Source organism: Heloderma suspectum, chromosome 17, assembly GCF_057233095.1.
Source record: "Heloderma suspectum isolate Gila_16-S chromosome 17, 16-S_ref, whole genome shotgun sequence".
Taxonomy (NCBI): domain Eukaryota; kingdom Metazoa; phylum Chordata; class Lepidosauria; order Squamata; family Helodermatidae; genus Heloderma; species Heloderma suspectum.
In genome coordinates, this window is record NC_139474.1 from 13,681,593 (window position 1) to 13,702,670 (window position 21,078).

General features: G+C 50.0%; 1 protein-coding gene across 2 annotated transcripts in view; it reads left to right on the forward strand.

Annotated features, from left to right (window-relative positions):
• NPR1 (natriuretic peptide receptor 1) overlaps positions 1–21,078 on the forward strand; it is a 53,268-nt gene that overhangs the window by 17,473 nt on the left and 14,717 nt on the right. For both annotated transcript variants that reach the window (XM_084824459.1, XM_084824460.1), the window contains exons 2-11: positions 1,344–1,543; positions 5,891–6,004; positions 9,824–9,959; positions 11,248–11,339; positions 11,952–12,087; positions 13,331–13,415; positions 14,109–14,229; positions 14,720–14,794; positions 16,255–16,332; positions 20,289–20,393. In XM_084824459.1, coding sequence (XP_084680585.1) covers positions 1,344–1,543; positions 5,891–6,004; positions 9,824–9,959; positions 11,248–11,339; positions 11,952–12,087; positions 13,331–13,415; positions 14,109–14,229; positions 14,720–14,794; positions 16,255–16,332; positions 20,289–20,393 — 1,142 coding nt within the window. The remainder of the gene's footprint in view (positions 1–1,343; positions 1,544–5,890; positions 6,005–9,823; positions 9,960–11,247; positions 11,340–11,951; positions 12,088–13,330; positions 13,416–14,108; positions 14,230–14,719; positions 14,795–16,254; positions 16,333–20,288; positions 20,394–21,078) is intronic.

Below are 21,078 nucleotides of genomic sequence, written 5' to 3' on the forward strand. Positions count from 1 at the left end.
GCCCACAGGCCTCGGGTTCAACACCCCTGATATAAATGCTTGGTGGTATTAGATAAGCGACACACACACCTGTGCACTGAAGTGGTATACATGGTTGCCAACTGACCAGGGGAAAAAGCACGCCCCTGGTGTGGCCTGGTTTGTGCCTTTAGTAGCAACTTGCTATGCAGGCGTAGGCAGGGGGAAGCTTTGCACAGCAGGGAGATAAGCAGAATCACCCGCGAATGCCTGCAGGTTGTTCAGCTCTGGAAGACACAGGAGCTGGGTTGTGCACAAAAGAAAAAAAATGTTGGCAACCGTGCCGGTGGAGTCCAAGGAGTGTTTCACCCATGTGAATGTTCCAAATGTGTCGCTTGGCCCTTGGAACGCTTTTGGAAGATGGTGAGGCTTTCCTGAAGTAAGGATTTCGGTGATCCCTTCGCTGTGCAGGGTAGTCGTGGAGAATGCTGTCCCAGCTTTGGTGTGTGAGCGAAGAGGGCACCCTTAGCTGACCTTCAGAGGTTGTCACGGGACAAGGTGGAAGAGCCCGTTGTGTCGCCCGGGTCTTTGTGGGTTTATCGCGTATGCCGGGGACAATGGTGCAGTTAGGTAATTTAAACTTTAGACTCAGTGGCCTGGCCGGGGACGTCTTTAGACGGGAACGTGCAATTCCTTTTCTTAGTTCGAAATGTGGGTAAGCCAGCCCTGCTGGCCCGTTTGGGGACCCCTCTCACTCATTCGGCTGAGCGAATTTGACCCAAAGCCCTGCCCTGACAGCACTGCTGGCTGGGTAAAGGACCAGTGGAAGGGTTCCATCTTGCTCCTTGTACACAACCATTCCTCGATATTCTGTTGCTGTTGCTGTTGCTGCTGCCTAGGGAGGTGGGGGGCTCTCCCACACTGGAGGCATTCAAAATGAAGCTGGACAGCCACTTGTCAGGGATGCTCTGACTTGGATTCCTGCACTGAGCAGGAGGTTGGACTCGATGGTCTTGTAGACCCCTTCCAACCCTACTGTTCTATGATTCTATGATTTCTGTTGGGTTCGTGCTTATGTTTTGATTTGGATTATTTTTAGTTGCTCTGGATTTATTTTATTGTACACCTCCTAGAAATCCTTTCCGGGGTGAAAAGCGTGAGACGAATTTAGTAAATAAATAAATACATACATACATACATACTAGACCTCCCATTAGACTGCGTGAGGCTACCCGCCTCAAGCAGCAGGTTTGGGAGCTGCTATGAAAGGGTGGCAAACGATTGGCTGTTTCTTTCTTTTTTGACCCCATTTTGGATTTTCCGCCTCGCAACGTCTTTGCAATCAAAATGCCTGCCCTGCTCACCACCCTTTTTCTGCCTTGCAGTCGTCTACATCTCCTGTGCCACTGACGTCTTCCGCGAACTCATGATCCACGCATATCGCGAAGGCCTCACCACAGGCGACTACGCCTTTTTCTACGTTGACCCCTTTGGGGCGAGCCTGCAGGGTTCCCACTTCCCCGACCGACGGCTCCCCTGGCAACGCGGGGACGGAAAGGACGACATGGCCCGCGAGGCTTTCAAGGTAAGCGCTCTGGAAAGCGTCTTGCCTCCCCACCTTCTCTCTCTCTCACTCACGCACGCCCTCTCCAATGCAAACAGTTTGAGCTGAAACAAATTATTATTTATTATTATTTGAAATATATTTATGCTGCTTCTCAGCGAAAAAGACTCTCAGAGCAGCTTACATATAATTAATTAAACCAGACAGTCACTACTTGCAGGCTTACAGTCTAAAAAGACATGACATGCAAGGAAAAAAGAACGGGGAGGGAAGGGCAGGGCAGGGAGGAAATAAGCTTTCCTTCTCACCTTTCGAAGGATAACCTGCTGGAATGGCTGCTTGTGGTAACCGTTGAAGATGGGAAGTCTTCTTGAGGGAGGCTTTTCAGCAGGGCTGATGGAATATTTTTGTGAACTGCCCAGAGAGCTTTGACCGTTGGGTGGAATAGCAATGAAATGAAATAAATAAAGTAAGAATAATAGCCCACCTTCCGCTCTCATCTCCCTCAGTAAATGTATTTGCGTGTCTTTGCAATTAGTCACGCAGATTTTCAGTGTGAAATTTTGAGGTCAAAATTCAGGTTCTCAGTTTTCACCACAGACCTTTTAGCGCTTGAAACCTGTGAGCATCTCTTGATTGCTTTGACAGCTGTCAAATGTAAAACCTCCTGTAAGATTTTCTGAGTAGCCTTTGGCAGAAGCCCCTAACCTTCATACCCTGCTGTCACAAAGTATATGTAACTGAAATAAAGGCGTCTTCTTCTCCTGTTTACCCCTTCGTCTGTTGTCTGTGTGTCTAGCTATAGATTGTAATACCTTCGGGGGCAGGAACCTATCTTCTTGTATTTTGTAAAGCAGATAGATGGCATAGTAATAATCAACTTCCAGTGTTAAAATATGGTTGTGCGCTATGCACCATTGCATGGCAGCAATCAAATTAGGGTAAAATGCTATGTATCCTTGCATGCCAACGGCCAGCTATCAAATAGTATCAAACAGAATTCTCTGTCAAGTTTCAAATGCTGTCAGATATCAAGTACTGACGTTTTTAAAAACTCAGATGGCCTCAGAGCATTCAAGATCAAAGTTCACAGAGGGGAATGTTATATTTGTTCAGCTCTAGTGGAAATGCAACAAGCAGAAATCGACGGCCTGACGGTGGCAACAGAGCCTGTCTAAGGCTGAATGGAAGGATCCTGGCTTTGGGTTGCCATCGTCGTATTTCCCCCGCCCTTTCCTGACAGTGTTCCTTGCCTCTACCTGCTAAAGGAGAGACAGAAATTCCACCAGGGAAGCTCTCCATCAGTGGTGGAGAAAGCTGGACTCATTGAATTTTTGCTGGCTGAAGCTGTTAAGAAGGCATGGGAGCTTTGCCAGGAAGGGGGAAATGTGGTAACTCTACCAGGAATACCTGGCACAGGAGGCTGACCTGCCTTTCTGAGGGAACAGTTACTGCCTCAGGCCGGTGCTGTCTGGCGGGCATCCCAGTGCAGTGGGAAGATTGGGCATGGGCGCAACAGAGAAGTTTTAGGGTGGGTTGGGAAGCTGCCCTGAGCTGGGGTGGGTGTCGGTTGGCAGCCAAGGTGGGTATTGTCAGGAGTCTCCTGGTGTCAAGTTACTAGGTCTCATGGCAGGAGGCCCAGTTGCCAACTTGTTCCTGTTGCTGCCTAGGCCTCAGGGAGCCCCCTTCAGGCACAGGAGGGAATTTGGGTGTGTGTAGTGGTCACGCAAACATGTCCCGCTTGCCCTGATGGACCTGAGCGGGAGCAGACGCCGTGGGCATTGCTCCTGGTGACTTCCAGGATAGCCTGTTTGCAGCTCAGCGTTCTCTTCCTGCAACTCCCCCCTTGACAACAGGAATTAGGGGAGGAGAAGGGCAGGAGCACCTGAGCTAGATGGGCCTACGTTTTGACCCCGTATGAAGCAGCTTCTTCGTTTTCTGTTTAAAACAGCCCTTCCTCAGAACCATGAAGACTGGAATCTGGCTTTATTTTTAGGAAAAGGGCCACAGCTCAGGGGCAGAGCCCTGCTTTGCCTGCAAAAGGTCCCAGGTTCAATCCCTGGGATCTCCAGGTGAGCCTGGGAAAGAGCACTGACTGAAACTGTGGAAAGCAGCTCCCTGTTGGTGCAGTTCCCCAACCTGGTACCCTCCAGATATTTTGGCCTGTAACACCCATCATCCCTGACCATTGCCCATGCTGTCTGGGGTTGATGGGAGCTGCCCTCCAAAACATCTGAAGGGCACCAGATTGCAGAAAGCCGGTACAGACAATACAGAGCTACATGGCCTAATGGCCTGACTCCTATGCTGTTATTTAAATCAGCCCTTTATTCAGAACCATGAGGACTAGAACCTTACTTACCTTTTAAAAGAAAGGCCATATCTCAGTTCTAGAGCCCCTCTGTTGCATGCAGACAGTCCCAGGTTCAATCACTGGCATCTCCAGGTAGGGTGGGAAAACACACACACACACACACACACACACACACACACACCCTACCTGAAACCCCTGGAGAGCCACTGTTGTTCATCAGTGCGGACAATACTGAGATACCTGGATTAAGTATAAGGCTGTTTCCAGTGGTTCCCCCAGGCACAAAGATGGTTTCTCTTTGTATTCTTGGGCCTCAGCTGTTTCCTTATTCTCCGCTCTGCGCGCCCCACACACTTTACTCCTGGTGTAATGCCTTTAAATCCCACATAGTGCTCCTATGCCAGGGGAGGAGAGCCTTTTCACCCCAAGTGCCGGATTCCATTTCTGAGAAGCTTTTGGGGGGGCCACATTCCAGCGGTGGGCGAGGCTGAAGATAAATACCAGCATATTTTTTTGGCAAAGGTCTTCCCACCAGTCACTAAGCCTTAAAAGAAGCCTTTCACCTTTTTAGAGTGGGGGAAAAACTGGGCAAAAGCTGGGAAACCAGCAAGCGATGACTGGCTGGAGGGCAGGGGGAGTGGCTGTCTGGGGGACCTTGGAGGGCCGGATTTGGTCCGCGGGCTGGAGGTTTGACATCCCTGCCTTGCGCCTTTGGAGCTGGTCTCCAGACCCCAATATGGGGGAGAGGGGAAGGTGTTGGGGAGAGGGGAGGGAGGGGTGATGGCTTACAGCAGGCCCCAGCCTGCTTTTTCTTTCTCCAACGTCTCCCAAAGAAGAGGAAGGAAGCGAGATAATTCCCCGGATGGAGTGGCCGGGTGGTTGCTGCTATTAATAACCCCAAGGAGTTGAAAGCCAGATTGAATCGCTGGGGAGCGGGAGAAGCTGGTAGGAAAGAAGGATGGAATTCACTGGCCCCAGGGTGACGGGCTAAGGTGCTGGCTTTAAAAAGAGATTAGACACATTCACAGAGGAGGAGGAGGAGGAGAGTTCCGTCTACAGCAGGCTTCCACAGCCTGGTGCCCTCCAGATGTGTTGGATGACAACTCCCATCGCCTTGGCCAGTGGTTTAGGAACCTTGGGAGTTGTAGTTCAAAACATCTGGAGGGGCACCAGTTTGGGGAAGGCTGATCTATAGGCATCAGCCATGAGAGCTAAAGGCAGGCCGGCTTCAGAGGCAGTGCACCTTTCTAAATACACATTTCTGGGAGGCTGCGGGCTTGAACCTCAGGCACATGGGGCAAATCTAGACTGCCTGGGGTCCCAGTCTTCAGGTTCCCCCAGGTAATCCACCCCTTTCCCTGACCACTGATCGTTTGGTGGTTTCCCAGCTTTTGTGGAGTTTTCTCCCTGTTCTAAAAACATTGAAATGCTAAGGGCTAACTTACTGACCATATGAGCTTTAAGCTAAAATATAGGCTGGTGTTTTTGGTGTTCTGGCCCCATCTCTTTGCCTTTGGCTGTGCACTGTTTACCATCAACCAACAACACCTCCCCCCCCCCCACACACAGACACACACCTCTCCTATTGTTTAAATGCGGCCTCTAGGACATTTTATTTGGCCCTTGGCCTGAAAGAGGTTCGGCACAACCAATGTAGGCCTTGGGGTAGGCAACTTAATGCCCTCCAGATGTCTTGGACTACAACTCCCATAATCCCTGACTATTGGCCATGCTAGCTGAGGCAGACAGGATCTAAAACATCAAGAGGGAGCCTGGTTGCCAGTCTCTGGTTTGGCTCCTTATTCCCCATAGCCTACTGCAACTAAGCTTAAGTGCTGAAATAAATGTGGGTCTTCTCAATGTTTTCCCCTTCCCTCCAAATCCCTCCCCTTTCCTACGTTGAGTTTTAGACTGTAAGCTCCTCTGGGCAGGGACTGTCCTCTTGTGTTGCCCACTGATAGTGTCCTATACCCAGTATTATCTCCAGCGCAGTGTTTGAAAGGTGGGAAGGTTTCAGCTGAGCCGTTACGTGTCGTCTTCTCGAAACTCCGCAGGCAGTGATGATCATCACGTACGCCAAGCCCACGAACCCTGAATACCAGCCGTTCCTGCGGGAGGCCCAGCATGTTGCTCAACAGCAGTTCAACTACACCATGGAAGACGATCTGGTAAGCAGGCTGGGTTGAGACTCGGGCTTGCCTGCGGACAGCAGCCTGGCTGGATCAGGGGCAGCATAGGTAGGGGCCTTGCAGCCCTCGGCCTGATTCCGCGTGGTCCTCACCGTCATCCGGCTTTCTGGCGCTGCAGGGCTGGTCTCCAAATGGCCCCTCTCGGCATCTCTTCCTCTTTGCTCTCCAAATGGCCCCTCTCGGCATCTCTTCCTCTTCATCCAGGGCTGGGCACATTGTGGCTCTCCAGATGTTGTTGGACTGCAGCTCCCATCATCGCTCACCCCTGGCTGTGCTGGCTAGGGCTGATGGGAGTTGGAGTCTGATGACAACTGGAGGGCCACAAGTTACCCTAGTCTCTTTGTGTATCTGTGTGTTTGTGTGTGCCCTTCAGAGAGAGAGGCAGAGAAGGAATGAGGTAGGGCAGACAGAGAAGGAGCTATGCAATCCTGCCAATCCCCCCACGTTTGGCTCTGGCTCTGCCTACCATCGGCTGTGTCCCTGCCCATTTATTTTTCCAGTAGATTAGTGGCCATTCATAGGAGAAAGGGTGCCCCACCGTTGTTCTTCGGGGAATGCCTGAACCTCTGGTTTGCCATTGTCTTTCAGCACAATCCAAGGCAACAGGTTTATTTTTTTCATTTAGATCCCATAGTTCTTCCATAACGGGATTCAAGGCGGTCATCCCCAGACCAGCTTTCACATCAGTAAAGTGGCTTGGCTGCATCATGTGCCTTCGATCCCCGCCTGTGGATGGGTTTTTTATCATGACGATCGGCCTTCCCCCAACCTGGTACCCCCAAGATGTGTTGGACTACAATTCCCAGAATCCCCCAGCCAGCTGGTTGTGGGAAGGCTGATGAGAAAGATCGTAACGATGGCAATCACCGCAACATATTAAAAACATATCCGATAAAGCAGCCTTGTATTTAACAACTCACCTGTTCGCCATAGCCGACCAGGAATTCCATGCAGGTGAGTGAGTAGTCTGGCAGAGGAGAGACAGACTGCTCCAGCCTCCTCCGCCAGCCTGCTTGGATTCTGTGTCAGCTGTGGAGAAAGGGTCTTCTTGTCCTTGATGCCCAGCATGGAAACGCAGCAGGCAAGCGGAAGGGCGGAAGGATGGAGTCATCCGTTCCTCATCTGTCAGCCCGCTTGGCAGAAGCCATTTTTGAATGACTAATCATAGAATCATAGAATAGTAGGGTTGGAAGGGGCCTACAAGGCCATCGAGTCCAACCCCCTGCTCAATGCAGGAATCCAAATCAGAGCATCCCTGACAAATGGCTGTCCAGCCTCGTCTTGAAGGCCTCCAGTGTGGGAGAGCCCACCGCCTCCCCAGGTAATTGGTTCCATTGTCGTATTGCTCTTACAGTCAGGAAGTTTTCCCTGATGTTCAGCCGGAATCTGGCTTCCTGTCACTTGAGCCCATGATTCCGTGTCCTGCACTCTGGGATGATCAAGAAGAGATCCTGGCCTTCTTCTCTGTGACAACCTTTCAAGTACTTGAAGAGTGCTATCATATCTCCCCTCAGTCTTCTCTTCTCAAGGCTAAACATGCCCAGTTCTTTCAGTCTCTCTTCATAGGGCTTTGTTTCCAGTCCCCTGATCATCTTTGTTGCCCTCCTCTGAACCCTCTCCAGTTTGTCTGCATCCTTCTTAAAGTGTGGTGCCCAGAACTGGACGCAGTACTCCAGATGAGGCCTAACCAGTGCTGAGTAGAGGGGAACTAGTACTTCCCGGGATTTGGAAGCGATGCTTCTATGAATGCAGCCCAAAATAGCATTTGCCTTTTTTGCAGCCACGTCACATTGTTGGCTCATATTCAGCTTGTGATGGACAACAGTTCCAAGATCCTTCTCGCTTGTAGTGTGGTTGAGCCACGTATCCCCCATCTTGTAACTGTGCATTTGGTTTCTTTTTCCTAGGTGCAGAACTTGGCATTTATCCGTATTAAATGTCATTCTGTTGTTTTCTGCCCAGCGCTCCAGTCTATCCAGATCACTTTGAATTTTGTTTCTGTCTTCCAAAGTATTAGCTATCCCTCCCAATTTTGTGTCATCTGCTAATTTGATCAGCATTCCCTGCACCTCCTCCTCCAAATCTAAAAGGCTAAGAGTAGAGAGCACAGCCAGCATGGAAACGCAGGCTGCTGGCCTCTTAGCAAGCTAGTACATTGCAGCCTAGTAACGTTTGTGGACTTTTCTTTTTAATACACGGCTGCAATAAAAGAATCCATATGCTAAAAACATGCATAAGCTAAGCAGCATCATAGGCCAGGGCCATTTCTAGCCTGGTGCTCTCCAGATGTTTTGGAAGACACTCCCAGCATTCCTGACCATTCCTGGCTGGGGCTGATGGAAGTTGAAGTCCAAAACATCTGGGGGGGAGGTTGGGAAAGGCTGGCATAGGCAGATAACAGCATCAACAGACCACATACAATCCAGAATGGAAAGTCAGCAACCAGCTGCCTGCTGACGTAAGCGGGGTTTGTTTTTTAGGTGGCATTTCGGAATGAGCATCTAAAAAGCCAGGCAGATCACCTGTGGAAAGGTGTCTATAGCAGGGGTGGGCAGAAGGTAGATCTTCAGATGTTTTGCACTTTGACTCCCAGAAGCCCCTGCCAGCATGGCCTATGGTCAGGAATGCTGGGAGTTGAAGTCCAAAATCTGTCCCATGCTACGCTCATCATCTGAGGCCCTCTTCCAAGTGCCTCCTTAGAGGGAGGCTCAGAGGAAGGCAACAAGGGAGAGGGACTTCTTGGTGGTGACTCTCCGATTGTGGAACACTCTCCCCAGTGAGGCCCGCCTGGCACCAACATAGTCATCCTTTTGGCACCAGGTTAAGACTTCCTTCTATGCCCAAGCATTTGGCAGCATGTGATAAGGTTTTTAATGGATCCTGGGACTTACTGTTGATTATTTAAAACTGTTATATTTTTGTAAATTGGTTTTCTAATATGTTCTGATAGATTTTGGTGATGTAATCTTTGTAAACCACTGAGAGAACTTTGGCTGTTGGGTGGTATAGAAATGTAATAAATAAATGAAATCAAATGAATGAACTTCTGGAGATCTATTTCTGCTCAAACCTGTTCTAAGCAATTGTCTCCGTCACCAAGCCACTATGTTGTATCATGTTTCCGCCCCTGCGCCACCCAGCTTTGGAGTGCTTTTCCTAGGGAAGCTCGCCTTGTATCCACACTGCTATCTTTTCAGTGCCAGGCAAATACTTTTTCTGTTCCCCCAGGCTTTTAAAAGTCTTTTAGAATAAAGACATACTATTTTAATCCCTGCGGTGTGCTTTTAACTCTTGTACCCGATGGTAGTTTTAGTGTTTACATCCGACGTTTTATTGTAATTTTATTGTACCTGTTCCATTGTAAACAAAAATATATTTCACAATGCCTAGAGAAATCTTTTTTTATTAGGTGTTTAGGGGTGCAATCCTATGCATGTTTAGACAGAAAAAGGACCTCCAACTCCCAGCATTCCCCAGCCAGCATAGCTGTAGAACCTCTTCCTGTCTAAACATGCATAGGATTGCAGCCTAAACGAAATAAATACTTTTGCGTCAACCTCTTCCCCCTGAGCTGTGATTTTGCTCCCGGCTCCCGTTGGTGCAGACCTCGGGGTCATAGTAAAAACAAAAAACAAAGCAAATGCTGTGAGCTCGGAGCCTGCCCACCTCTGCTGTAGAAGCACCGTCAGTTCTGATGTGTCGGATTACTGCCGGAACGCCACACCCTTGGCCCAGCGGTGTCCGTCCAGCCCTGTCTCTCGCTGGTGGCACCTGACTGGTCCTTGTCCCATCCTCCAGAAGAGCTACATTGCTGCTTCCTTCCATGACGGCGTGATGCTCTACGCCCAAGCTGTGAACGAGACCCTGGAGCAAGAGGGTGCCATCTCCAATGGCACGGTCGTCACCCGCCAGATGCAGAATCGTACCTTCTACGGTCGGTACCTCTCAAGCGCTCCTCATTTTTACTGTGTGGATGTGTTTAAAGGATTAGTATTGTTACTGTGATTGTTTTGGGAGAGGAACCAGCCGTAGAGCTCCTGCAAGGTTGGAGGAATTTGTCAGTGTCGCTTTCTCCCGCATTCAAAGCTATACAATCTCCAATTATAAATACGAAGGGTGTTGCAAGTCTGGATAAATTATTATCAAAACCCAACCAAGGCAAAATTCTCACCCATCTGCATTGGCCAAATGCAATAGATATAGCTGTTCCTAACACTTAGAGGATGGTGTCGTACCTGCCTGCTATGGAGCTGTTTAAGGGCGTTTCTACACCAGCCTAAAGTCCTGCATTTAAAACGGGGCTTTCTGCCTCCGTTTTAAATGTAGGATCACAACTGACCCCCTTTGCACATGCTCCCCCCCCCCCCCGGTATCTGAGTCTTCGATTAACTTTCATTGATCTCGCTCCTCTTCTTGCCACTTTAACTCTTTTCACGGAGGAAACTGAAGTGGAACACAACGGGGTAATTTGATAGCTCATTATCTGCGATCGGTTTAAAAATGGAACAAAGGGCATGTAGTGCAGGAGGGTCATGGCATCATGTAAAGAGCCCACAAACAGGAGCAATCTCAATCGCAGGATAAAAGCTCCATGTGATGAAGCCCTAAGATGAGGAGCGGGTCAGAAAAACAGAGTTGGCAACCTTAATGCAGCACCAGAAACTGCTTTAAAGGTTGAATACAGAGGGATTCGAACCCAGACTTTTCAGAGCAAAGCACTCAAAGCCCTGTCCTGCTTTGCATGCAGAAGGACCCAGGTTCAATCTCCAGTTAAAAAAGGAGCAGGTCATGAGGAAGACCCTCCTTTTCCTGAGACCCCTGGACCGCGGCGCTGCTGCCAGTCAGTGCTGGCAATATTAATAATATAACCTGGTATAAAGCAGCTTCCAATGTCTGCTGTTCCTTCGCTCCCCTGTACAGTTTTATGATGCAGAGTAGCGAAACCTTAACAAAGACCTCTGGGGATGTTTAACAGAGAGCTCCTTCCCCAAACTCTAGCTGCCAGGATTCTTTCTCCCCCCACTATCTTCCCCAGGAGGTTTTGTTTGTTTGTTTTTAAACACATTTCAAATTGGCTTGCAGCAGCAGTACGAACAGAGAACGTTTTGGCATCTCTGAATGCTGGGCATCCGAGAATGTCATGCTAGTGAGAAGTGGAGAAGATGCACTCTCCTTGAGGATCCGTTTGGGCACGCTCAGGTTTTTCTTCTTCTACCCTGCAGGGGTCACGGGGGTGCTGACGATCGACCAGAATGGAGACCGGGAAACGGACTATTCTCTCTGGGACATGGACCCTGTAGTGGGGGAGTTTGAGGTTAGTGAAGGAGCAGGTGACCGTGGCCTTGGTATCCAGAGGCCCATCTGAGAGTAATGGCCCAGCCGGATCAGATGGTTCTGGTCTACAACTCCCACAATCCTTAGGCCATGCTGAGTGAGGCTGATGGGAGTTGTATTCCAAAACATCACGAGAGCAGCATGCAGGTTGCCCATTGCAATTAATAAATTTAATAATAAATAAATAAATTCCTAGTCCAGTCCCTCATCCTAACTCTGTAGAGACTCCAACGAGTTCCCCCTGCGAAGCCCGCAAACAGGGCACAGAGGCAACAGCCCTCCCCTGCTGTTGCCCCCCGCATAGCACCTGGTATTCAGAGCTAGAGTGCCTCTGTACATGGAGGTTTCACTTCGCTATCCCACATCATAGCTGTTGATCGACGCATCAATTGCAAGCATGCCTGGCCCCTTTTTAGCGGCATGTAACCCGGTGGCTGTCACCACACCCTTGTGGCAGTGACTCCATTACGTGTTCTGTGAAGGTGTCCATCTGTGCTGTCAGTGTTAAACAGTAGGGGGAGCGTGGTACCCTGCCTCCCTCTCCTCCATCTTCCACTCTCTCTCCTTTCCCTCGACTCGTATCTTTCTCCAGATCGTTGCCAATTACAATGGGACCACCAAGAAGGTTGAGATGGCCCCCGGAAAGGATATTCACTGGCCGGGGAACACCATTCCGAGAGACGTGCCGATCTGCGGCTTTGAGAACACCAACCCAATATGTCATAAAGGTATCTGGGAGGGGCGCATGGGTGTAGAGCTGCCTTCTGCTGGCTGTGCATTCTTATCTCTATCATGCCCCCTTGCCCCGACTCGGTGGCATAGCTGCTTAAATTGGGTTCATAGTACTGCCCTTTCTCCAGGAGATCCTGGGAATTGTAGTTCGAAAAGGGATGGGATCTCTCTACCAGAACTCTTGGCACCCTCACCAAACTCCAGTTCCCAGCATTCTTTGGTGGGGGCGGTTCCCAAACGGCATGCTAAGTGCTTAAGGCCCAATAGGGCCTTGCTTAGTGCACACATTCTGGGGTTTCTTGATGGATAAGTTTATTACATTGACATATTCTGCCTTGCTTCCACGTGGCGTGCGTGCGTGCATGTGTGTGTGTGTGTTCCCTGGCAGTTTCCCATCCAAGCACCAACCAGCCCGGGACCTACTGAGGTCCAGCAAGTTGGCTGCATTGAGTGGGCTATAGTGGGAAGTGATTGGCTGGCTCACAGTGAGAGATGCCTTGGTTACCTCCTGTTTGGACTACTGTTATGCGCTCCACGTGGGGCTGCCTTTTACAAGTGTTTGAAAAGCTGCAGCCAGTCCAGAATGCTGCAGCCAGGCTGTGGACCAGGGCCAGTTCCAAGGAGCACATGACTTCCTTGTACAGCCGCTTCACTGGCCACTGGTCTGTTTCTGGGCACAATTCAAAGTGTTAGTTTTGGCCAACAAAGCCCTAGAACTACTTGGGACCAGATTATTTGAAAGACAGCTTTCTCTCATACGAACCTGACCGGGCTTTAAGATTCTCTGGAGAGGCCTTTCCTTCTGCACTGCCACCATCAAAGGCACATTTGTGGGAATGCGGAACAGGGCCTCCTCGGTGGCTGCTCCCAGGCCCTAGAACTCCCTGCCAAGGGAGATCAGGCTAACTCCATCTCTCTTCTCCTTCTGCCAGCAGGCAAATACATTTTTATTGAGGCAGGCTTTGGGCTTTTGAGCTGATTTCTTTGCTGAAGTAGGTTTTAATGGGGGGGTTCGTTTCTCTCTATTTTGTTAATTTCTTTTGTATTGAGTTGATTCTTTTTTAAATTTTCCATTGACCTGCTCGTACGTTTTAATAATATTATATTTTCTCCTCCCTTGTATTGTCCTTGGCTTGGCTGCCTTGAGTGCTGCTTGTAGGGGAAAGTCTGGATATAAATTCAGTAAATCAACCAACCAACCAACATCCTTCCCACGTTTCTTTGCTCCCTTTGCTGCAGCCTCCTTCTCCTTGCTGGAGATCCTGTCTCTCGCGATGACCCTGCTTCTTTCCTTCGTCATCATGGCCGCCTTCTTTGTGTACAGGTGAGGGCCCGGAGGGGTTTTGTGGGTGGGGGCTGCCGAGCACAAAGGACAGCCCCGCTGGCCACCCAATGTTTTGTTTCTGACTCTGCCCACCCCTGTGACACAGACAGGGAGTGAAGGCACTCCCTCCCGCCTCTGTGGTTTGCCCTCCACATCAGCATTCCGATGACACCCTGCCTCTGCACAAGGAGGTTCCATTTGGGTATCAAGCGTTCCAGGAAGGTTGACTCATCCCCTTTGAAAGCCACCGGAGCCTAGTGTCCATCCTGATACCTTGTGGTGGTGTGAATTCCTGAAGTCAGGGTGTAGGCAACCTGATGCCAGCTGTCACTGCTGGATCCAGGTTTTGGAGGGCCCTTGGGCAAGCCATCCTCGACGGGCCCCCTTCCTCGGTGAGTCTCCCTTCTCACTGCCATTATCCCCAGCCGCAGTGGCTCCTCTTATTACTGCTGCCACTTGATTAACAGGCAGGGAGCGAGGAGGCCGTGGCACCTACTGCTCATCCTCTCCCCGCCCTCCGCTCTCTGGGGCAGAGTGAGAGGCAGGTGAACAAGGCAGTTGCAAGGGCGAGGAGGAGGTGGAGGAGCATGTCCAGAGGGCTCTTGTCAGTGGGCCCCTGCCCCTCGGCAAGTGCCCGACCATGCCAGCCCCTGGCGCTGGCCCTGCCATCTGTCCTTGTCCTCTACTCCCCAGGAAAATGAAGCTGGAGAAGGAGCTGGCGTCGGAGCTGTGGCGCGTCCATTGGGAGGACGTGCAGTCGAGCAATTTGGAGAAGAACTTCCGGAGCATGGGCAGCAAGCTCACGCTCTCTCTGGTCAGTGCCCTCTTGCCTGTCTTCGCTGGAGCCTGCATGGGTCGATGCGCCCGCTGAGCCCTTTCTTGCAGGATCGTGGTCCTCTTTGTTTCGTCTGCTTAAAAACACGTTTTAAAACCCTGCGCCAAAATAATGTGAACTCCGCAATCACTCTTAGCCTTCAGACAGCTCCTTTTGAGTGTTCAAACCTCCACATACGTTATCTTGTTGTAATAGGTACACCAACCCTGCGAGGTGGGTGTGTATGGTTTTGTTATTTAGCGTCTTCATCTCCCAGACCGAAGAGGCTGAGATAGTGGCTGGTCTGTCGTGGCCGGGGAGGGATCCGAAACTGAGAAGTCATTGATTTGTAGCTCAGGGCTTTCAGGCACTGCAGCTCTCCACCCGTATAGATCATGCAAATCAAGCAGGAGAAATCGGGGGTGTGGGTGGGAGGTAGGTTTTGTTCCCTAGAGAGGGGGTTCCCTCACTGCTTTCCTTCCCTCCTCAGAGAGGTTCAAACTACGGCTCCCTGCTCACCACAGAGGGACAGTTCCAGGTTTACGCCAAGACAGCTTATTACAAGGTGAGGCTCGGAGAGCAGCTTCAGTCTTGATCGGATCCTGGAATTCAGGGGCGGGGCCTTCGCCCAAGGAGGTGGGACCTGTCCGCTTCAGGAACCCGAGTTTCCACTAGAGGAGAGAGTGCTTGCATCGCATCTCGCTGCTTCGCTGCGGAGAAATCAGCACGCATGAGAGCCAGATCACATGTTTGCGCGCCAGCCGTGTTTATAGGGAGGGGTGAGAAATGAGTTGGGTTCTCATTGTGATGCGAACTTATCAAATACGCAGTTCCTGAATGTGCACATGCATTGGAGTGCAGTTTTATGGTGATACTTCTACTTTTCCGAATTTTGCGCTGCACCTTATAAATTAAAAACGCACACAAAAATATGTATAGTAGGGGCAAAATGAGTCTGCTGGGGGACAGCGGGCACAAAAACACACACGTTACTGAAAATATTGCGCAACAACGCATTACATGGGGGAAATCACTTGGTAGAAAAATGTGTACGTTTGAAAAAGTGCATGTGAAAATGCGTGCATGAGGAGAAATGCACACGAAATTATGTACACGTTTTTGTGGAGACTTTTTACGTGTGGGGAAATCACAAACTGATGTGGAAATGGGATGGAATGAACGTAATGTTGGCAAAATGAAAAACTAAGCAAAATCGAACTTAACGGATTAGCCTGTCCCTACCTGTTTACATATCAACGAGCTGTGTGCGTGTGTGTTATTTTAATACTGGAAAGAGCACACAGGAGAGCTGTGTTCAACCCTACCCCGCGACCCCCTGTTACTCCTCACAACTGGTTGCTCCAGCCACCCTTCTCCCCTCCCGGCTCTAGTAGCAGAAATGAGCCAGGAACAGTGCAAAGTTCTGGGATCAATCGACTGAATGGGAAGTAAGGCCCGAGTGGGCACGGGTGACCTCTCCCCAGTGTTTCTGTCACGGTTACATTAAAACCCACCCATCTCACTACTTTATACGTTGAACAGTGCAGAAACACTGTGGAAAGAGCTTCTGCGTACAGCTGAGAGTCAAGCAGCTACTGAAGCTAATTTCCTCACATGGAGATATTTTGCTTTAGATCTCATAGCCTAGGGGGGGCGGGGGGGCATTCCTGAAGGCTCTTGCCAGGGGTGCACATAGACTGTGGACTTAATAGTGTTAAGAGGGCCCAACTTTTTAAGATGGTCATGGATATTATTACTTCACTTTACTTCAAAATGTGGTAACCAGCCCTGCTGCTGTGTTCAGGGAGCAGCCTCCTGCTCAGTGGGGTCCTGGATATTTTACCCTGGTCACCTACCCTGATGGCACCAGTGGCCCATAAAACTGTGGAACCGGCCTGGGTAGGTGGGTGAATGTCTGCCACCCAAAACAGCCCCGTTGGCAAACCTTCTTTCCCTCAAAACATTAGCAAATAATTCCCTTTATTCTCTCTCTCTCTCTCTGGTTGCCACCTCTTTTTTTCCCAGGGGAACATTGTGGCCATGAAATACGTGAACAGGAAGCGCATCGACATGACGAGGAATGTGCTCTTTGAGTTGAAACATGTAAGTGTGCCAGCCCATTCATTCGCGGGGCAGAACATGGCGGAGAAAGTGACAATGGCTCCAGAGCTGTGGGTGCACGGGGGCAATGGTGGTATACCTCTGGGACAGTGGCGATTGTCTGACATGGAACTTGCTAGAAGATTATCATTATTATTAATTAGTGCTGTGCTGAAAATGTCTCCCACATTTTTTTCGACTATTCTCATTCAATTTGATAGAAGAGAAATTGCTTTCGAAAAGAAATTCAGTACTGGAGAAATTTCGGAGCGGTTCTCAAGGGTTGGGTTTGGGTTTCTTGGGCTTACCTTGCTTAGGAGGTGGCTGAGGAATGAGCACAAGTGGCCTGTCTTTCATTGTACAATCGTCTCTCTGGCAGCCTGTAGCCTCCTCAGCTCCCTGCACTTCAACTGAAGCCTAGTGGAAGGCATCATGAGGTAATTCCTCCCATGGGGCTTTTTCGGATCACGAAGTACAGGCAGCCTGGGAGGCTAGCTGGGATTAGGTAAGCTCAAAAACACCACCAAAAGAAACTCGACACACATTATAGACTGTCCTGAGAATGAGGCAGAACAATGGAAGCTCCTTTCAGGGGGGAAGAAAACTTTCAGGAAATGGGAGGACAGATTTTGGCAGAGCACTACTCATCCCTGGAGCTAGACACAGCACTGCCCCCACTTGCATTGTGTGGGGATACAAAATGGGGGGCCAGCCTGCCAAGGTAGTTGATGCTGTTGCAGCCCGAAGACCCCCCAAAACCCTTACCAAAAAAGAAAGAAGCTGTGCTACAAGCCGTGCCAATGGGGAGCCCTCCCTGGGAGAAACTGCTGAGAATGTCTCCTCCCTCTGGAGAAATTCGGTGAAATTATCTCCCAAATTTCTCTGCCCACAAATAAGGTGGAGAATTTCGAGAGGCCATCTGTGCACAGCTCTATTATTAATTAGCTGCTCCTAAGCTAAATCAGCTCTCAAAGTGCCTTACAAAGGATATCACAAAATACACATATTACTCTTAGGTTAATTAGGAATTCTCTTTTTCGTTACATCAGGGGTGGAGAACCTCAGGCCCAGGGGCCAAATCTGGCCTGCCTAGGATCCCAGTCTAGCACTCTGGGCTTCCCTAGACCATCATGCCCCCTTTCCTCGTCCCACCAATCGCTTGATTTCTCAGCTTTTTCATGTTTTTTCCTGCCTTTCTAAAAGGTTGAAATGCCTCTTCTCAGGCTTAGCTACTGGCAGTAAAGAGCTTTAAGCTAAACTACGCTGGGTTTTTTGGCCCCGCCGCTTTTGCCACATCCACTACGGGAATGCAGGCCCCGAGAGCTGGAAGAAGTTCCACACCCCTGATTCCACACTCTTTCATGACCAAGGGTTCCCAGGGCGGCTTGCAAACTTATCAAAAATACATAAGCAATATCCCTCCCATGCAAAAAAACTGTTATTTAAAACAAACATGAGACACTGTTACTGCTCTTTTGCCGCCTCAGGTGGAATGGCTGGCTGTCCAAATGCTCAGGGAGGCCGTTCCCTTCCATGCAAGGTGCTAGTAGTGAGGGAGTCACCATCTCAGTTCTACACCTTGAAGGATGCAGACAAAGTGGAGAGGGTTCAGAGGAGGGCGATGAAAATGATCAGGGGTCTGGAAATAAAGCCCTATGAGGAGAGACGGAAAGAATTGGGCATGTTTAGCCTTGAGAAGAGGAGACCGAGAGGAGATAGGATAGCGCTCTTCAAGTCCTTGAAAGGCTGTCACGGAGAGGGAGGCCAGGGTCTCTTCTCGATCATCCCAGAGTGCAGGACACTGAATAATGGGCTCAAGTTACAGGAAGCCAGATTCTGGCTGAACATCGGGAAAAACTTCCTGACTGTTAGAGCAATGTGATGATGGAACCGATTCCCTAAGGAGGTTTTGAGCTGTCCCACACTGGAGGCATTCAAGATGAGGCTGGACAGCCATCTGTCGGGGATGCTCTGACTTGGATTCCTGCATTGAGCAGGGGGTTGGAATCAGTGGTCTTATAGGCCCCGCCGAACCCTACTATCCTACGATTCTGTGATTCACCTTGGGTTAGCCGGGTTGGGCATGAGCCAAAGGCCTGAACAGCCTGCATCGCCGTTCTGATGTGCAAGCTTCCTGGGCGCCCCTCCCGGAGCAAGAACGCCCTCCTCTTACCCTTCCGCCCCTTCGTACTGCATCATGCTCCCGCTGGCTTTTGGCGTCCCTTTCATAGCGATTTAGTGAGGCACCAGCAGGGGGCGCTGCGCTGTTGGGGCATTTGCTGGCACAGGCAGAAAGCAGCTCATTAGCAAAGACTAAAGAGCGATGGAAGGGGGTCGAGGGCTACAGGCCAGCACCCGGGCCGCCCAGCACCAGGGCTAATGAATCATTAGCGAGGAAGCGGCAGGGAGATGGCCATCTGCTCCTCCTTTAATTAACAAGCAGAGTGGCTTAAAGCAAGAAGAACGGCTCTGTGTGTGCGTGCGCGCACGGGTAAGCGAGCGAGAAGATAAACAAGGGGCTGGAATCTCGAACAGCCATCTGAACAAGCAGAGATAATAGCTGGGAGTGGAGGCTGGAAGGGTGACAGATATTTGCACCCTGCTTGCTTTTTTTTTTTTTTTTTGGCGTCTGTCTGTGTGCATACTCTTCCTCTGGCAAGTCCTCCACATGTCAGTCACCCTCGCCCTGTCGTGTGTGCAGTCCTTCCTGTCTCCCATGAGTGCGGATTCCGTTTTTCGCAGTGATGTGTCTCGTGGAACTGGGACAATTCCCTCCGAGGGTTCTCCAAGCTTGTTTTGCGCAATGTTAGACCCCCTCCCAAAAACACACACCCAGACCCCAAGAAATGCATTCTGTACCTCCACCAGGAAAGAGAGAGATTCAGCACAGAGGTGCCGTGTGGAACTGAGGTCCCTCCGTTTTTCTTGGAGCGGGTGTTTCTCCTATGCCTGCTGGGATTCTGGGATTCTGTAGGGGGTCATTAGACTTGTGGTTGTTGCGGGGTGGGGGTGGGGAAACAGTGCATGATTGCCCAAGCTCTGAAAATCCTGGACATAAGAATTCCCCAGGGGCACAAAACGAACAATAAATCATTCTTGTGTTTTATAGCAGGGTGTCGGCTGTCTTGATATAAATCTCCGCTCTCCCCCCCCCCCCGATTTTTTTCTCCTCTCTACTGTTTGCGGAGTTAAGTTTTGGGAAGGGAAACCCTCAGTTCTCTGTGCTTGGATCTCTCTCACACTCTCACTGACCCAGATATTAAAATGATGAAGTTGCTTCCATGTGAGATAGAAAAAGTTCACCTTTCTGTCACATGTAGCAGCAGTTTCTGTTTATTTTTGCTCCTGGGTATTTTCATTAGGTACACAGGTAAGGTGAATTTGAATATACTCTGGTGCCATAAAAGCTTGAAAACTTGGCATTTTTACTTCTCTTACATGGGATGTAATAAAATCTGCCTTATAAGAGAGGCCAAGCAGAGAACAAGGCAGTCCACACGAGTGCTGGAATGTAATTATGGGTGCTGGACTTCGCACGCCTCAAGCAGCCTCCGATGGGTGGATTTGCAGTGGCAGCCAGGAATGTACTTTTCAGAATGGAACAAGCCTTGTGCAAAATGTGGGACTTCTCCTTCCTGCATAGTATCATAGAGTTGGAAGACGCCCTGGAAGTCATCTAGTCCAGTTCCCTGCTCAGTGTAGGATCCACAATCCAGGGTGCAACTACCGCATCCCTGATAGTTACACTTTAGTAGAGGTTGCATCTGTAGTGGCAGCCAGGAACATCTCTCTGCTTGCAGAATGCAAACTGTGTTTCCTAGTAATGTATATGCAGCTACCCTGAGCTCCAGAATTGTCTGGAATGTTGTGGGAGCCTTGTGTGTGTGTGTTTGAGGGCAGGATGTTTGGTACCTTGGCAAGATGCAGGCCCTTTAATCACGCCTCCGTGTTCTTTCCAGATGCGGGATGTTCAAAACAAGCACTTGACACGTTTCATTGGAGCCTGCATTGATCCCCCGAACATCTGCATCCTGACAGAGTACTGCACTCGTGGAAGTCTCCAGGTACTTTCAGAGCAGGGCAGGGGTAGGAAAAAAGGGGTAGGAAGAATCCACAAGAAATCCGTTTGGGGTCACAGAGGGTTGGAGGAAGACCTGAGCAATTTGTGCTCTGGGAAGAGTGGGTTGCTGGTGAGTTAGCGGGACCTAAAGGAGGCAATAGGCTAGTGGTGTGTTAATAAAAGCATGCCTAGATGTTAACTCCTTCTATGGTGGAAGTGCTGCTTATTTACTCCTAGGTGGGTGGGGTCTGGTTGTGGTTACTCAATTGACTCTGCATACACTCCAGGGTACTCCATTTCTTATTACTGCTGGCACTGAAACCCAATCTGGACATTCCCTTGGCAACAGGGTAGCCATCTTGTAGGCCCGAGGAGAGCCCAACACTTCCCGGCCTTCGTTACTAACACTGCTGACCACAGAGGCCGATTTAGCCATTCCCTTTGCAACGGGGCAGCCATCTTGTAGGCCTGAGGAGAGCCTGGCACTTCTTGGTCTTCATTACATATGGTAGTGTCATGAGGGGCTCCAACTAGAGCAGTTAAAAGATGCATTTTTTTAGCTTGGCACAACTGCCTCCATCAGGGCCAACCTAGGTGTGTGTTGCCAAGTGAGGCTGGCCTGTATGAGTGCAGCCAGATACACGGACGGCCCCGCGTGGCAATCAGCGTAGGGCTTTTCCACGTAGGAA